Source organism: Echinops telfairi, unplaced genomic scaffold (genome assembly GCF_000313985.2).
Source record: "Echinops telfairi isolate 266 unplaced genomic scaffold, ASM31398v2 ScPeMD7_7424;HRSCAF=8462, whole genome shotgun sequence".
NCBI classification, from domain to species: Eukaryota; Metazoa; Chordata; class Mammalia; order Afrosoricida; family Tenrecidae; genus Echinops; species Echinops telfairi.
In genome coordinates this window covers 20,654,322-20,673,828 of record NW_022111324.1, presented here as the reverse complement: position 1 = coordinate 20,673,828, position 19,507 = coordinate 20,654,322, and the positions used below count along the sequence as shown (strand labels likewise).

At 38.8% G+C, this 19,507-nt stretch overlaps 1 protein-coding gene across 1 annotated transcript in view; it reads right to left on the bottom strand.

Moving 5' to 3' along the window:
• SOAT1 (sterol O-acyltransferase 1) overlaps window positions 1–19,507 on the bottom strand; it is a 48,098-nt gene that overhangs the window by 13,853 nt on the left and 14,738 nt on the right. The window contains exons 3-5 of the mRNA XM_004706700.2: window positions 6,912–7,060; window positions 5,656–5,715; window positions 1,051–1,158 (exon numbers count right to left, since the gene is read on the bottom strand). Coding sequence (XP_004706757.2) covers window positions 1,051–1,158; window positions 5,656–5,715; window positions 6,912–7,060 — 317 coding nt within the window. The remainder of the gene's footprint in view (window positions 1–1,050; window positions 1,159–5,655; window positions 5,716–6,911; window positions 7,061–19,507) is intronic.

Here is a 19,507-nt window from a genome sequence, read left to right as displayed (position 1 = left end):
AATAAATAACAATTGTAATATATTCCAGAGTAGAAAAGGGTAAGTTAGAATGCATTCGTAGGGTCTAGTTCACATACACGTGTGTTTATTCCAACCACTCTGTTTGAACCTGTGTCTGGATCAGTAGAAGATTGCAGACAAGTTCTCTCCGTGGTGAGTTTGTTTTAGTCTTGTGGGGGTGCCTGCACAAAAAGGTCCCATCATAACTGGTCCTGCTGAGTCTACTCAAAAAAGGTCCAGTCAAAAAGGGGGATCTGCTGGACCAGTGAAATTCAAGAAGAATCAGAGCTCAGAGATGATGGCATCTCTTTGGGAGTCCAAAGGGGTACTCTTGATAAGATTCTCTCAAAGGGCACAAGATGCTCACAAGGGCTTGCTATAGAGAAGTTTTAAGAGAAGTTCGAGCTAGTTTTTCATAAAATGGTGGGAAAAGTTATGCCATTTTTTTCTATCACAGCAATGTACCCATTCCTTCTAAAGGTACACCAAGGGATGTCCATAGAGAATTTCAGTGGGTAACCTTACTCCGTCCACCCTACAGCACTGGTCCCGCCCTTTCAGACTTCCTTCTGTTCTCCAAACTCAAAGAACATTTATAATAAAGAACTCAATTTGCGTCCTTTGAAGATGCTGAAACTACTGTTGTGATGTGATATAAACTGAAGAGTGAATTCTCCCGGGAAAGTCTGAGAGATGGAAGCACTGCCTTCAGCAATGTTTGGAGAGCGAGATGGAGGATATGTTAGGAGTACTTACTCCTCACGGTTCTGAGATTTTTCTTTAATAAGGTTTCTATGATTTTGTAGCAATACTTTGACTGAGTCTCATATACAAACTTCTCCCACTTGGAAAAATTACTGTTAAAATATAGACTTCAAATGAAACAATTTTCACTTGGGGCCTACTTTCCAGAGGAAAGGAACAGCAGCAGCATCTGAGGGGAGGCGGGTGGTGGTGGTCTGGAGCAAATTTAATGAAATTACCTTTTAGTAAAGTACAGAGAGTGAAAACTCACTTCGCTCGCATCAATGGACCTTTTTGTTTTCTTACCTTCCTTCATCAATGTAATCCACTACTAGTGAGCTGATGATAAAGATAATGAGGAGGGCAATAAACATGTGATAGATGGTTCTGATGTGGTCCACCTCTAACAGCTCACTGTAAAATTTAGTTCAAAAGAATAAAATTAGTAATCAAAATTTAAGTGAAAAATGTTTAAAAGACTTCTTCAACGCAGTTTAGTAGATATTTAATTCCACCTCCAAAATAATCTCAAAACAAAAAAAACCCCACATCTTTACATATGAAACTTTTAGTAGAGACATTTAATGGCTTTAGGGCAATATTCCTTCCAAGAAAATGATAGTCTTTTAGAATAAAAAAGATACTAAACTCTTTAATACCAATTGATCTGCATACAGGTGGCAGGGACATGTGCCAAATGCTAAAACGGCCCCTCTCCCCCACAAAAGGATAGCCTTATAATCTAGTCCCTATAATTAATTCAACTAATATATATTAGGTGCTATTTCCAAGATGTCAAGGTTGAAAGATTTTCTATAATGGAGACAATTACCATTCTATATATCTAGAAAAGATTAACTACTTACAGATCTTTTTTCATATTTGCTATCTTTTCTGATTTCTTTATTTAATTAAAATTGGTTTATTTTATTTCAGGGTACAACAACGACTTCTAGATGACTCCTCCTAAATAAATACCTTTAGAATCCACTTAAAACAAGTTTTTAACCCCGGTTTTCATGAAGGATATATGCCAACTATCTACATGGCTTTTCAGGCAATCTAAAATGCTAAAATCTCTGGATTGAAAATATCTAACTTCTAATTAAAACCCAAGTGAGTTACAGAAAAGCATTCTGTTTTCTCGGTTCATTTACCATATACACTCAAGGATAAGCCAACCTGAACATCAGCCGAGGCACCTACTTTTACCACAAAAACTGCATTAAAAATGTGTTGGAAAAACTCGGCTTATACACGAATATATATGGTAGGTATTTCAATTTGTCTTGGTAAAACTGTTGGTTTGTTTTGGGGTGTGTGTGATAATTCTATCATTAAATTTTTTTATTGTAATACCAAAACTCATTGTCACTGATCAAGTCCAAGTCATAGTGACCCAATAAGTTAGAGTAGAACTTCCCCTGTAGTTTTCAAAGACTCTAAGTCTTCGCAAATAATAAAAGCCTCATCTTTCTCCTATGTAGCTGCTGATAGGTTCAAACTGATGACCATGCAGTTAGTAGCCCAATATGTAGCCCACCTATGCAACTAGGGCTCCTGATTTTATATTTAGTTATCTCAATGCTCCCATTGCATTAATGACAGGTATTAATTAATCTGACAGGCAAGGATCTGCCCTAGTAAGAAATGTTACAGGAAATTTCCCCTTAACACCAACCCCTATGCTCAGTGTAATCAGAGCTCAATGAATTAAGAAATCAGTTTGAACAAAGCAACAACTCATGTATTGCAGCTCACAGTTAGAGTATACTCGCAAAAATGCATCAGAAAAGGAGTACATAAATTCTATGCCATTGGATAAATTATTGATGCTATCAATGCAATAGCTTTATACTCCAGGAGTTGACAATGTTTTTGTTTGCTTTATTTTGGTGTTAATTTTGATTTGTTCTTGTTGTTCTTGTTTTGTTTTTTTTGGATCATAATATGACTGCCAAAGTAAACCAGAGTCATTCATAACCCATGACATGCAGATGGATTCTGGGCTCCCAATTAATTCTAGCCTCAATCCAAGAACAGGTAGTTCTTCTAACATGGCCTTACTCCATACTTGCCTTCATGAAGAGATCACTAAAGATAAGGGTGCTGAAGAAAGCAGACCATATGGTGCTCAACTATCAATTGGAATACTGTGGGTTTTTTAAAGGCTTGTATTCAAACAAGCATCCATTTGGGCCAGGCATCAATTAAGGCCACATGGAAGAAGCACACTAGCCTGTGTGATGCAAAGATGACAATGACAAATATGATGAAGGGAAAAGTATCAGAGCTTTGTGATCTTCCAATTTGTAGGGTATGGAGGACAGTGGATGGCCAAAATCAATCTGCAGACTATTCTAGTTAGATTAAGCCTCTGACAGCTACCCTCTAGCCACAGGCGAGTGTCTCAAACAGCTTTACTATTAGACAGAGATTACCGTAAACTTGAATACAGTGGATGGAACCATGTTATATGGTATGAAGCAGCAGTTCTCAACCTGTGGTTACAACCCCTTTCACAGGGGTTGCCCGATTCACAATAGTAACAAAATTATGGTTATGAAGTAGCAACAATGATAATGTTATGGTTGGGGAGGTCACCACAACACGAGGAACTTATTAAAGAGTTACAGCATTAGGAAGGTTGAGAACCACTGGAATAATATGATACTTGGTCAGTTGACCTCCCTTCTTGACGCAACCTGAATTTGTTGTAGACGCAAATATTTTTTCATTTGTTCTACAACAGCAATTTCTTCTCTGGCTTTTAAAATATTAATGGGGGGCTTTTTTTCTTACTTATTTATTAACTTTTTATTATTATTTTCTTCTTTCTGTTTCTTTTTTAAAAATTGTTTGTTAGGTTTCCTAGTTTATAAAGCACAGAAAGAGTGGATGCATAGAGACAATAAATGATCAATGGTTATCAAGGTAGGGGTGGAGAGGGTGAGGGGAATAGGGGAGCAAACAATGAATGGGAGCGAGGGGAGGGAGCACTAGAACTGATTGTGATGATGTATATAAAACAATTTTTTAAAGTGACTTAATTATGTAAGATATGTGAATATTATATCAAGAAAGCTACTTTAAAAAAATGGAAGAAACCAAAGTTGCCAATGGTTACTATGAGTGAAGGAGGAAGTTTATGCTTAAGGGACATTTGAGTTTATGTTAATAATGCTGGGATAATTTGGAAAAGAAAACCAATAATGGTTGTACAACACAAAAAGTGTTTTTGTGTTGATCAATGTTACTAAATTCTACATGTAGAAACTGTGTATAGAAATATACACAAAAATGTTTTGTTGGGTATATTTTTGCCACAATTAAAAAATATATGTGAGAGGTTACCCCCAAAAGACCCGGAATTTCTTCCCCCCCAAACTATGTATTTTAATTTTTCCACAAAGCAACCTTATCACCTTTAAAGTACACTTAATACATTTGTCAAATCTTCTATTCCATTCTTGGAAACATTTGTTTCAAACTCATCTGTTTTGATGGCTGACAGCACCTCCCTCATTTTTTTCCCCCACCCCTTCTACTTCATCAAATCACTGTCGGTTCATGGCCCTCTTCATTCATGAAAACAAAAGACGTCACATGGAGTGAGGTCAGGTGAGTGGGGCAAGAGAGGCATGCTGTTTTTGGCCCCAAACTGGCACACTGAGATGGCTATATGAGCAGGTGCATTGTCATGGTGGCAAAACTAGCCCCACAAATCAGGCCTTTTTGGATTAACTGTCTGACCTGGTGGAACAAACTCAAAATGCAGTAAAAGTCGACGTTTTCATCTGTCAGGGAAGATAACAAACAGCCAGACAAGGTTTGTCACCCATCAACATTTCACCTTTTTGAAACGAGAAAACCACTCATACACTTGAGCTTTCCCCATAGTGATATCCTTGAAAGCTGCGTTCACCACCACAACAGTTTCTGTGCCATTTTTCCGGAACAGGAAACAAAATCTCACAGCCGTATGCTGTTTTCTTAAATCGGCCATCACAAAAAAATGAGGCTTAAGCAAAACTGCTTTTATGAAAACATTCACTGTGACCATAGAGAACCTTCCCAGGTGACACCACTGGGTGCATTAATTCTGAGCAAGTTGCTGGATGCTCTCCTAGTGGAGAAAACACGTACTTCTAAAGCTCTGCTCCACCCGGAACAATTCTGGGTTTTTTGGGTACCCCCTTGTATATAATTAATAACAATGAGGACAAGAAAGAAGAAAATGTTCTGAAATTGATTGTGATAATGATTATACAACTTTCCTTGATATGACTTAACTATTGAATTGAATGATATGTGGATGAAATGCCAATAATCGGCTTAACAAAAAAAAAAAGAAAAGAATTACAGTCTTGGAAACTCTATGAAGCGCCTCTCCTCTGTCCCATAAGGCCGCTGTATGTCAGAAGCAATCTGCTATGTGGGTTTTTCATAAAATCCACAAAAGCAAGGCTCTTAATGAAGTATCTTGTAAAACTATCAAGTTTTTAAGTCATTAAAAGAAAATTTAAAAAAATAAATAAACTACATATTAAGAAGACAGAAACTTCAAAACATTCTTAAGTACTTAATCCAATTTAAAACTTTGGTTCTAGATCTTTAGGTAACAAGTTTTTTGTGGCATAACTTCAGGGAGTTTAACAGATAACCACATTACTAACCCTTACTTTGAATCTAGATACAGGTAAACTGGAAACAGAAGAAAAACAAAAATGCCTGTGGATTACCCATAGCCAATCACTGGAATAAAATGATGTAAATTTCATATAAAAATTTTTAAAAAGAAAGAAAAGAATATAGAATCAGATGATCAGAAAGAATGAACAAGAACCAGAGAATCAGAGATTCTAATATCAAGTTGTAGTGCTTTTTAAAAATAAAGATAAAAGTACTTACTCTAGCAGAGATCGCCTTATGACAAAAATCTTTCCTTGTTCGGGAGGCGCCCTCAGCTCTCTGGGAAGAGGAATATTTGAAACAAACATAAGCACTTGAAGCACTAATAAATTTAAGCCTATTTCTAAGAGCCTGCTTTAGCATCTAAGTGTCTTCTCACTATATACCAGGTACTCTGTTAAGGGTTTCAATGGGTTATCACAGCATTTCTTCCTGAATTATCTATAAGGTCGACAGGTACGCTCGTACCTTTTTCGAAAGAGGTATTTCGGAATACCTAATTGAAGTGCATTCGAGGGGTCGCTGGAGCTATGCTTTCCATTCATCACAAGCTGACAATCACTCTTGCTCCTCCTAACCGTCCAGTTGGTTATGACCTAGCGCCAGCCATACTTTGTTTCAGTTAACATAGCACTTGTAGTCTTATTTCCTAAAACTGTACTGCTGCTTATGATGCCCTATTAATGCCAAAGGACTTCTAAAACCCCCCATTACCACTGGTTGCCTCCAAATACTGAAAATTTGCACTTTAACATAGTAAGACTGTCTACTTCGGGGCTATTTTTGTGAGGTTTTTTTTTTTTGCAGTCCTCTGGCACTTTCACTTGCATACTTCCTGGTCAAAACTGCTTTCCAGAACAGCAGAGACTGGCAGAGAGACCAAGAAGCATAAACCCCAGGGAAGCACAGAAGGGTAAACTGGCACACCTTCATGTTTAAGAGCCTCCCTGTTGGGCTCTGGATGACTGAGCAAAAGAAAAAGTATATTCCAACCACACTGTACTTGATGACAAGTACAGTGTAAAGGCATCCTTGTGACAAGGTTAAAAGTATGAACTCTTTACCAGGCTGAGTTCAAGTTCCAGCTGTGTGTGACTTCGGACATTATATGACTCTGTGCCTCAGTTTCCTAATTTGTAATATGACAATGGTTACCGTACCTGTTTCATATAACAACATTAGGTTTAGGTAAGTTAACTCATAAAGAACATTTATGGATTTTCATAGCCTGCACTCAAAAAGCGTTGGCTCAATTATTATGAATTAGCACTCTCTCAAATGAGTCATGTTGGGTTATAACCCACATTTTGAAAGGAAGACACTGATGATTCAAGTGGTTCAATAACTTGCTAGTGCAATAAATACACAGCCAATAATAAGTGGTGTCAGCCAGGGTATAAATCCTGAAGTGCCTACCCTCTAACCACTAGGAATACTTGATGATTACGTTCAATGAAAGTAATACGCATACTTACTTAGCTCTATGGTTGTTCTGTCCTTTGAGAATAGAAAAAGATGTGAGAGTACCACCACCAATATCTATTGATGCAGATTTTTCAATGAGATTGGTCACAAAATCATCAAAGTGAGTGCCAACTTCCTTCATAAAATATGGTTTCAATTGCTATAGAATTCCAAAAACAAAATCAAGCAAGCATTAACAACTAAAACAATATGCGTGTTATTGACATTTTCTAAAAAGCAGGACCAAAAGATCATGCTAAGTGACGGAGTATACAAGAAGAAAACTGATTTCTACAGCTTACATGTCGTTTGAGAAATGGCTACCAAAAAAGCAACACACAGTTTTAACCTTTTTAAACCAAAACGCCAGAGTAATAATCTAAATTAATTCCTAAAATGATACTAAAATCAAAAGTAACAGAAATGATGAAAGTGGATGAGTATTTTTTCTTAAAAAAATTATATCCATATAATATTCATTATATAATGACATTAAGATAAAATTGTAAGTCCTCTTTCTTCTCAAGCAGCTGCCCAAGTGCCAGTGTTGATATTTTAGAACATGTCACCTCTAGCCAGACCTACTTTGGCATTGTAACATTCACTCCTAGCTCCATACTTGTATTTTACAGAATCAAAAATATTTTTATTTTCATAAAATTGCTATACATTTTGATCTTTGGTGATTCTTAAACTCCTAAAATGTACACATTCACAGTTTTTTAAAAGTACAAAATGGAAAAGATTTTTCTAGATTACCAAATGAGCAATTGTAAATTTTAACCTTTTGAAGTAAGGCTTACCAACATAATTTTTATTAAAATTATTTTTCATATTAAGATGACCTGTTCTTAGAGGCTGCATCATAGCAACACACAAAACTGCTCTGGAAAGTGGTGGCTACATTGCAAGTGCACTGGACAGGGGGATTGGGAACAGGGATTCCGTCCCCCACCCCCAGCCTCCGGCATGGAGCCTAGAATTCCACCACTGACCCACCGTGACCGCCTTAAGTTAACCAATCATATTTTGTTAGTCCCTGTTTTGTTTGATCTTCCTTATATTCCTGTCTTCATTTTGACATTAATTTACAATGGGAATCAAGTATCCCTATCAATCAAACAAAAAAAGATGACACAAAGAAAAAATAATCTATAGAATTAGACTACTTTTTTTTTTAGACTACTTTTTTAAAAAGACCCCACCCCAGTTAACAAAACTCTGTCCCATGTACCAAAATTTAAAAAATCCAAATTCACTGCCCTTGAGTCAATACGGACTCACGGTGATATTATGGGCTCCTGTGGAAGTTTCCAAGTAGGGAGCATTGTCTTCCTCTCAAGGCCCAATACATAACCACTATGCAACCAGGCCTCCTGTTTCCCATGTACCAACATATTAAAAAAATATATAAAAAGGGAAAAGATTGATTTGTTTCATTAGGCGATAGGTACGATTCTAGGCACTGTTCTAGGCATTAGAGGTACAACGATGAATGATGTACAAAACAACAAAGTCATGCCCAAGAAGCTTCTGATTCTAGTGGGTGTCGCAGGACAAAAACTATGCCAGATGATCTTTAGGCAAGAATTAAATAAGAGGATGGGGTGGGGGTAGGACTGTCTTGTTCTTCATAGAAAGGTCATGGAATTCCTTGGAGACTTGAAGAAAGTCAATTGTTATCCAAGGGGATTTCTGTGGGAAAAGTCTTAGGAATAAGGGTTAAATGTAAAATCCCATCAACATTTTACTGAGGATTAAAGGAAAAGCATGGAAGGGATTCTGAGAAGATGGCAATGTGGAGAGACTAATGCGCACCAGCAAAAGCCACAACAGAAATCTGTAATCTCAACTCTAAGAAATCTGAAACGTAGTGCAGGCTTCAAAAACTAACCAGACACTAAGATAAGAAAAGGATGGCACTTAATGGTAGTAGGAAAATGTCTTTTTCAGCTGTCCTTACCCCACACCCCTCCTGGGATGGCAGCCCTGCAAGTTGTAGTAGAGCTGGTTCACGATTCTCCTACTCAAAGGTGGAGCCTGGTCTGGAGTGAGCCAGGCAGAGTTTGCTGGCAGACTGGGAAATGTGCCTGTTCTCTCTGGGAGCTGCCTGAGAGAACGAACCCTCAGTTGGGTCTGAATCAATGCTCTCAGTGGGTAAGTGAACAAGGAACTAAGACCATGACTGCCTGAGAGGTGCAGGGCCAAAATTAGCCTTCCAAGAAGGCGCCCTGGGAGTGTATGGGTCACACACTGGACTGCTAGCAGCAAGGTCAGCAGGCAGTTTAAAACCGCCGGCTGCTCTCTGGGAGTCACGGTCACGGAAGCCCAGAGGAGGGCAGTTCTATGCGTCCTACATGACTGTTAGTAGTTGGAATCGACTCTGGTGGTAGTGAGCTTGGTTTTTGGGTTCTTAATATATAAGGGAATTGAGGAAGTCAGCAATGTATGACCTATGCTCAAATATGATAAAATTCCTAGGTCCACAGATTCAGTAGAAATTGAGAAAGCATACAAAGAAACTGCAAATAATGGCCTATTCAAAAGAAAAGGCCAAAGGGAGAGAATCTCTATGAAAGCCCACGAGTCCAAAAACAGATTGGGGGGAGGGAGGGAAGGTCACAACGCTGGGCAAAGCCTAATGGAATTGTGGGACACCATCAAGCAAAGTAGTGTAAGTGTCATGGGAATCCACAAGAGGAGAAAGGAAAGGTGAAGCAGGGGTACCACGGATAGGCAAGAGGAATGCTGGCACTTTTTTAGTGCCTTATGCTCTGGCACTAGTTCTCGTCCCTAATTAAGTAGTAGATTAAAAGGAACATGAGAGAGAGAGAGAAAAAGTAAACATTGCTAAAATCGGATTCTAAAAAGTTAAGTGGTGCATAGTAGTAAATTTCGTATGGCACAAGCTCTTAGGACTCACTCACAACTCACCCACAAATGACCCTCTGCCATAAATCCCAGAAAGCATGCAACTTCTAGTCATGTGAGTAACAAGACCTAAAGCAATTTCCTCATCCTTTCCATCTGACCAATTCCAGTTTTCTTTCTCTCCTTCCTCCCCTTAGAGTTGAGAGTACTCTAAGAAGAGAAAGAGGAAAAGAGTAGGAAAGAAATTTTAGGCTTCTCAAATATGGTGGTAGACTTCAGGTCTCCTGGTAAATTTCCTCCACAACCCTCTCTACCTATGACCCCAATTGTGGACACCCCAGTTGTGACCATTAATTGGGGGCACTGCAACCATTAACTGGAGATGTGGACCTAAAGGGGACCATTTATGTTTAAAATGTTTCATTCATGCCTTTTCAATTTCCCGGCAGTAAAATATGTATGTGGGTAGTTCAGGAAATCTATACTTGAACTAGTATCGGACTAAGAAAAAAGGTATCTTGAGTATTTATAAAAAAATACTATAAAAAATGAGCTTTTAGGTCAACACTTGTGTGTCAGCTGCTACTCTATTTTCCTGAGAAATTAGCAAAACAAAACAAACTCACTGTCATTGAATTGATTATAACAGGGTAGAGCTGCCTCTGTGGGTTTCCAAGACTGTTAACTGTTTATAAGAGAAGAAAGCCCAGTCTTTCTCCCTCCGAGCAGCTGGTGATTTAGACCTGTTGATCTTAGCCCAACTCATAACACTACCAGAGCTCCTCTTCTGAGCAATTACTTGTGTCAAAGTTGAGATAAAGATCTAATTTGATTTGAGTCAGAAAAAAAAATAAAATAAAGTACCGTGTGGCTTAAAAACAATATTTTAAATACCTGCGATAGCACCTGACATAATTATCATACAGTTATTTGTTGTCCAACCCCTTCCACCCTCAGTATGAACTAATCTTTCATAACACAACAATGAACAAAAATACAATATAAGCAAATGGTACCATTTAGTCTGTTGCCTATTTTAAATCTACTACATTCATCTACATATTAAGTAGCAATTAAAACAGGAAAGTTTATAAAAACCACTAAACAAAATTACTGTTATTTTATTGTGCTTAAAGAAACGAAAAGCTCGGGGAGGAGATGAGCCAGTCAGGGTGCGATGTAACAATGATGAGAAATACAACTTTCCTCTAGTTCCTAAAGGTTTCCTCCCTGCTCCCACTACCATGACTCGAATTCGATCTTGCAAGTCTGGCTAGACCAGAGGAGGTACACTGGTACAGATAGGAGGAACTGAAAATACAGGGAATCCAGGACGGATGAGCCCTATAGGACCAGTGGTGTGAGTGGCAAAACAGGGAGGGTAAAGGGAGAATGGGTAGGAAAGAGGGAACCGATTACATGGAACTGTGTGTGACCTCCTCCCTGGGGGACAGACAACCGAAAAGTGGATGAAGGGAGACGTCGGACAGGGCAAGATATGACAAAATACCCATTTATAAACTATCAAGGGCTCATGCGGGAGTGGGGAGGGGGGAGGGAGGGGAAAAATGAGGACCTAATGTCGGGGGTTTCAATGGAGAGAAAATGTTTTGAGAAACGATGTACAAATGCGCTTTACACAATTGATGTGTGTATGGATTGGGATAACAGTTGTATGAGCCCCTAATAAAATGTTAAAAAAAAAAAGAAACAAAAAGGTTATCTAGCTCAACTGCATTTAGATAGGCTTTAAGATTAGAGGAGTGGAGAACTAACACCATAAAAAGCAAGCTCTCTATAAACAGGATACGAAGTAAAGTGAACGAAGCTGGAAAAGCAGGGAGGCTACAAAGACTTTCAAAGAGCCATTTTAAGATTGTGTTTTGTTTTTGCCTAAGAGCAAATGAAAGGCACTCAAGTACAAAATTATAAACATGTTTAGATTTGCATTTTAGAAAGATAAATTCTAAAAGGAATTTCAGGCTTTTGTTTACTTGAATTGAATTTTAAAGTGAAAAAGGGGTAGGAGGGGATTTATGGACAGATTACCCTTTCAAAGAGAAATAACTATAAAATAAACCAACCAACAAATACTCTCACCCCACTGGTATGGAGTCAATTCCAACAGCTAGCAACCTATAGGACAGGGTAGAAATGTCCATGTGGGGTTCCAAGACTATAACTTTTTACAGGACTAGAAAACCTCAGCTTTCTCCCTCTGAACAACTGGTGTTTTCGAACTGCTGACCCAGCCGTTGTCAGCCCAACATGTAACCACTACAGCACCAGGGTTCTGGTACCCAAAAGGGTAGCCCCTTTAAAAATGCTCTGCTGGGCGGAGCTTGCGTTGTATGCATTTTTGCAGCTAAGTGAGCATCCAGCAACTCTCTGAGTTAGTGCACCCAGTGGCATCACCTGGGAAGGTTCTCTCTGATTAGTTAATTTTTTCGTAAAAGTTTCGCTCTAACTTCGTTTTTTTGTGATGGCCAATTTAAGAGAACAACATGCAGCTGTGAAATTTTGGTTTCTGCTTGGGAAAAATGCCTCAGAAATTGTTGTGATGTTGAACACAGTTTACAAGGACACCACTACGGGAAAAACTCAAGTGTATGAATGGTTTTCTAGTTTCTAAAAAGGTGAAATGTCAATGGATGACAAACCTCATTCTGTACATCTGTCAACTTCCCTAACAGACGAAAACGTCAACTTCCCTAACAGATGAAAACGTCAACTTGTAGTGCATTTGGAGTTTGTTCTACCATGTCAGACTGTTAATCGAGCTTTCTATTTGGAGCAGCGGTTCTCAACCTTCCTAATGACCCCCACTCCAACCATAAAATTATTTTCGTTGCTACCTCATAACTGTAATTTTGCTACTGTTATGAATTGTAATGTAAATATCTGATATGCAGGATGTATTAGGTGACCTCTGTGAAAGAGTCGTTCGACCCCCAAAGGGGTCACGACCCAAAGGTTGAGAACCACTAATATAGAGGTTCTAAGAAGGCTGCCTAACAGTATGTGACAAAAAAGGCCTGATTTGTGGCAGATGGGGGACTGGTTTTGCCACCACGACAATGCACCTGTTCATGCATGTCGGTGTGACAGTTTGTGGCAAAATACAGCATGCCTCTCTGGCCCCACTCACCTGACCTCGCTCCATGTTTTTTTCTTCTTTTTGTTTTCTCGAATGAAGAGGGACATGAAAAGACAGCGATTTGACAATGTAGATGAGGTAAAGAAAAATATGGGGAAGGTCCTGTCAGCTATCCAAGTAGATGAGTTTGAAAAATGTTTCCAATAATGAAATCACAGATTTGACAAATGTATTAAGTGCAATGGAGAGTACTTTGAAGGTGAAAGGTTGATTTATAGAAATAAATACATCGCTTTGGAAAAAGAATTCTACTTTGTTTTGGGTATCCCCTCATATACTAGGAATAGTATTATCGGCTTCTCAAAATTTGCCTTTAAATTGACTTCAAAGCAAATTATACCCCACAAGGTCATATTGCTAGTCCACATGAATTACTTGATTCTGATTTACTGCTTACAAAGAGACAATGTTTTAACTTCACAGTACCAGGAAGGTAAAGCCCAAACCTGACTTTTCTGAGCAAAGCTGGTAATACAGAGACCATGCAGAATGTGATTTTAATTACCCTGGAATACAGATTGCTAGGGGTCCTGGTGGTTTCATGGGTTATGCATTGGGCAGCTAACAGCAAGTTCAAAAATTAGAGATCATTAGCCCCTCCACGGGGAAAAGTTTTGGAAACACACAAGGGCAGTTCTACCCTGACCCTAGAGTCAACCAGAGGGCAGCAGTTTGTGTTCTGGGGAGAGTTCAAGTGGCCCTTTTGAGCCTTAAGAAAACTGGTTCCCAGGCCCCTTTCAAGTCAAACAATAGACTAGGCTAGCTAATGTGAAGATCATTTTGCCTTGGGCATTAGGCTCTTCTGCAGAATTCTCTCTCTGAAGTTGTTGAGAAACAAACTCCTCTTTTAGGGTACTTTGTTATTATGTGACCATTCCCATTGCAATGTCAATAAAGTGGGTATAAAGTTTTCAGAACATCTCGCATCTTTGGAACACTTTGACTCTCTTGTAAGAAGTGTTGCCAGATGCCAATCATACATTGAGTAAATCTCACTTGACTTCCATTGTTGGCTTAACATGATTTTTATTTTAGTCTATAGAGTTGCTATGAATCAGAATCAACACAAAGGTAATGAGTTTGTTTTGTTTTTGAATATTATAGTAGATTAGAAACCTCAGAATTTAAGCCAAGCAAGACTAGACAATAAGGGGGGTGGGGGGAATCAAAAGAATGCAGCCATTCTTACAAAAGATGTGAGCAGATCAAGAGGAGGAACATTAAAAGGACAGTTGCAGGGGAGACTGTTAGCTGTCAACTTTATCATCCCGTAGCCCTTTCTTTAATACTGGAACCCCAGATTTTTGCATGGGCACATGACCATCAAGAATAAGTAAATTTTGAAATAGAGCTATGTGACTATATTTATAGGTTTAGTATTAAGGTAGCAAAAGGACATTGGGCCTCCACTCAAGTACTCCCTCAATGCAAGAATTCTTTCTTCTATTAAATTGGCATTCTATGATGCTCACCTTCCCGACACAACCACTGAAGACAAAGTGGGTGAATAAGCAAAAGTGGTGAAGAAAGTTGATGGTGTCCGGCTACAAAGGATATAGCGTCTGGGGTCTTAAAAGCTTGAAAGTAAACAAGCGGCCATCTAGCTCAGAAGCAACAAATCCCACATGGAAGAACACATCAGCCTGTGTGATCACGAGGTGCCAAAGGGATCAGTTATCTGGTGTCAAAGAACAAAAAAATCATATCATTGTGTGCTCACCTCCATGATACGATCGCTGAAGACAAATGGGTGCATAAGCAAATGTGGCGAAGAAAGCTGATGGTGCCCGGCTATCAAAAGGTATAAGGCATCATCAGAACAAAAAATCTTACCATAGTGAATGATGGGGGGAGTGCAGAGTGGAGACCCAAAGCCCAATTGTAGGCCACTGGAGATCCCCTTGCAGAGGGGTCTCAGGGAGGAGACGAGCCAGTCAGGGTGCGATGTAGCAACGATGGAAAATACAACTTTCCTCTAGTTCCTAAATGCTTCCCCCGCCTCCCCATACACACACTATCATGATCCGAATTCTACCTTGCAAGTCTGGCTAGACCAGAGGATGTACACTGGTACAGATTGGAACTGGAAATACAGGGAATCCAGGGATGATCCCTACAGGACCAGTGGTGTGAGTGGCAATACTGGGAGGGTAGAGGAAGAGTGGGTTGGAAAAAGGAAACTGATTACAAGGAACTATATGTGACCTCCTCCCTGGGGGCCAGACAACAGAAAAGTGGATGAAAGGGAGACGTCGGACAGGGCAAGATATGACAAAATAATAATTTTTAAATTATCAAGGGCTCATGAGGGAGGGGGGAGGGATGAGGGAGGGGGGAAAATGAGGACATGATGCTGGGGGCTTAAGTGGAGAGGAAATGTTTTGAGAATGATGAGGGCAATGAATGTACAAATGTGCTTTACACAATTGATGTATGTATGGATTGTGATAAGAGTTGTATGAGCCCCTAATAAAACGATTTAAAAAAAAAAGAAGTAAATTTCCTAGTTTCTCCTTGCAGTTAATTCTTGCCAAAGAGATAAAGGCAGACTTGGTTTGTTGCAATCAACAAAAAGTTCTTTACAAATGGGAGCTGCTGCCTGTTCTTTACTCTGTCTTTCGTTATCTCAATTCTGTTGCTCTGGAGACAGATGCAACAGCTGGAGCGTTAGAAGACTGAATCAGGTTGGGAAAAGGACAGCATGCTGCGCATGGAAACTGGATCTCTGCAGACAGCTCTGGACTGCCTACCTCTGCAGCTTTTACACAAAAAGGAAACAGACTTCTAGCACATCAAAACCATTATGATGTTTGTGTTTGTTATTACAGTGCAATTAATGTTATCAATAATCAGAGAATCTCTCTGCAGAAAATACTTAGCGGTGTCTCCCCAGCAGTCTGCCAATAAATCAGATAACACTATGCAAAACCTTCTTAGAAGGGATTATTTGGACAAGCGATAAACCAAGAAACAAGTCATAATTTGCAGCCATGTCATCTGATTCTTACTCATTGCAGTTGGCTCCCTTAGTGGTTGGGCAATAAGTAGTATACTATATAGATGTGAAATGCAGTACTTGAAGTGCTAAAAAGAAGCAAATTAAATATGTTGCAACAAATACATAAGTATTTTCCAGAAGCAGAAGTAGGAAGAATGTTTTTCCACATCCTTGCTCTTTACATTAGCTATAACATTCCCTTTCTATAAAAGTGTGTGCGCATTAACAGAACGAAGTTCTACAATTCTGGAGAGTTAAGACACTTTTTATTGCTGGAAGTTTCTCCACATTTTTACTTTTCTCTGGAAAATCCTCAAAATTGAGGGCAGACACCCAGTGGCCAGGCGAGCTGCACTACAATGCCCTGCCTTTCTGCCCAAACCAAGTGACCCCTCTCTCTTAACTATGAAATTCTGTGTTTTGAAACAGAGGTTGGAAAATAATTAAAATATCCAGAAAGATAGTTATTGAATTCTTGCTACTAACGACTTATCCTTACCACCATTCCCAAAGCAGAGTGTTCAAATTCTCCTTGAATTTGATGAGACAAACTACCATAGTTCCTTGGATGTTTAAGTACCGAAAGCAGCATTCTATTACTGACAACAGAACTGGCTTAACATCAAGCTAAACAAAGCTAATTTACTATTAATATTAATAGATCTTAAGTCTTTTTACAACACAAGTATGAGGATTCCAGAGTCTGTGACTCAATTACACAATCTTGTATGACCCTGCCGCATCAAATAAAACGTAAGTACTTAAAAATTTGTAACACTTTAGACCTTGAAGTGACCTTAAGAAAATCATTCAGTTAAATGTTACCACCTATTCCATTCTCACTGACCTGCAATTTAATCTCATTCACAACCCTCCGTAATATGAACTTGCCTATCTACAGAGTTAAGGAGTCCTGGTGGCAAAGTAGCTTACACGTTAGGCTACTAACTGGAAGGTTAGCAGTTTGGAAGCACAAGCTGATCACGGAATAAAGATAAGGCTTTTTACTGCCATAAAGAGGGCAATTCTATCCTGTCCTGTAGGGTTGCTATGAGTTAGAATTTATTTCATGGCACTGAGTTTGGTTTTTAATCTACAGATCTAAGAAGCTCTCATGCCTTGTGGTGAGTTACAATTTGGTTTGCTAACCTAGGGTTAGGAGTTTAAACCCATCAGCTGTTCCCTCAGAAAAAGATATGGCTGTGTGCCCATATGAAGACGTATAGCCTCAGAAACTCTTGGCAGCAACTCTACTCTGTCCTATAGGGTCACTGAGAGAATCGATTTGGTGGCAGTAAAGTGCTTTACAGACCTAAAATTTTATTGACAGCTCTTTGCCAGATTTAGCAAATTAAAATATAGTATGCTCAGTAAAATTTGAATTTGAGGTAAGCAATGAATGTTTTTCACCTAAGCATGTCTCCAATATCTCATGAAGACTACAGAAATACTTGGTGTTAATCTGAACTTCAACTGTAACCAAGCACCCTGTTTTTCAAAAGAGCACAATGCTCATGTTTTTCTGATTAAATAACTAGCGTTTAGTTTTTAAAAGGCTATAGAGACAAAGGAGATTTGGGGTTTAAGATTTAATGACTATGTCAGGCAATAGTTTCAGGGGTTCATCAGGTTTTCATGACTCCAGATCAGGGTTCTGTTTGATCAAAACATTTAGTAAGGATGGGCTCGTGGAAAAGGCAGTAGGGCTCATGGACGCAATTAGCCACACGTTTCATATATTCCTCCAATTCCTGACCCTTCTCCCTCCCCTCTGTTGCATTAAGAAAACAGAAACCCACTGCTTTACGCTGGATGTGGCATGTAAGCTTTTAAGACCCCAGGCACTACACAGATAAACGACTAACAGGGAGAACAGAAGCACTGAACTCTGTACTAGGCCGCCTAACGGACATGCTCCATTAAAATACTACGACCCTAAACACCCACCCAAGAAACCAGACCCCATAAGCAGTTTTTGTAGTTGCTGTTGCATATACAAAACAAATACCTTTCGTTTTAATCAGTGAGTTAGCAAGCATAAACCATTAAAACAGGATGAGAAGACTTCAAAAAATATGGAAAATGAAAATAAAAGATAACAAACTGGATGCCCCCTCACAGGTGTCTACATTTCAAACGAAATTTTCTTTTCTTATCCAAGATTAAAAGTCATCCCTAAGGTAAGTGGCAGTTGCTTAATCATAAGTCTATAAGCAATCTCTCGTAATAAGAGAAACAAAGCATGGATCCAACAAGGCATTCACTAAGAAAGGTCTACATCATTGTCGTTTTAGAGCTTACATAGATAACCAACCTAGTGGAATCTGTGAAAAAGATAAAATTTGACCCACGTTTTAACTAACTCCAAGTATAATAAGTAATACACTTTGATACTACTTTTAAAAGTCATATATTGTTGTTATACTAATCGCAAATATTATCTACAGCACTAAAAACCCAATGGCACTGAGTCAATTCTGATTTGTAGCAACCCTAAAAAGCAGGGAAGAAGGAATTGCCCCTATGGGTTTCTGAGATCCTAACTCTGAAAGGGAGGGGATGGTGGTTTTGACTTGCTGACCTATGGCACAGAAGGGGGTTAAACAGCCTAATGTTAAGCAAATGCATAACAAAATGCTTAGTATTAGGATTATCCCTGGACTCAAAAAGTACTCCTCTCCAACACAAGATGAACGTGATCAGTGGCATGCCTCAGACCTTGGAAGATGATTGGAAAGCTAGCTCTGAGAGTAATAGACACTGATATCAAATGTGATTAGAAAAATAAATATTTCTAAATTTATATATACACATATACTTGTATAGGTAAATAATTTTCTTAAAAGCTACTTAATTAGTGCAAGTTTATATATATATTCAAGTTGGTCAATAAATTTTGGAAGCAATTTTTGTCAGCAGGAAAATGGAAGATTTTTAGATCTGATGTCAATTTACATTTGAGTATACATACATAGCATCAGATTTTTTTCCCTTTATTTTTTTAGTTTTTATTTTATTGGGGGCTCTTTAGCTCTCATCAAAATACATATATATATATATAATCTATTGTGTCAAATACATCTGTACATGTTATCATCTTTTTCTTTTTTTTTTTGTTATCTTTTTCAAAACATTTTCTTTCTACTTGAGCCTTGGTATCAGCTCAATTTTACCCCTCCCTCCCCTATGTCCCCTTGATAATTTATAAATTATTCTTTTTTCCTATATCTTACACCGACTGATGTTTCCTTTCACCCATTTTTCTGCTGTCCATCCCCCTGCGAGGGAGCCCATATGTCGATTATTGTGATGGGTTCACCCTTCCTTCCCCACTTCCCCTACCCTCCTAGTATTGCCGCTCCCCTTATTGGTCCTGAGGGGTTTATCTGTTCTGGATTCCCTGTGTTATGAGCCCTTATCTGTAGCAGTATACATGTTCTGGTCTAGCCAGATTTGTAAGACAGAATTGGGGTCATGATAGTGGTGGGGAGGGAAAGGAAGCGCTAAAGAACTGGAGGAAGGCTATGTGTTTCATCAGCGCTATACTGCACCCTAAAGGGCTCCTCTCTTCCTTTGGCCCT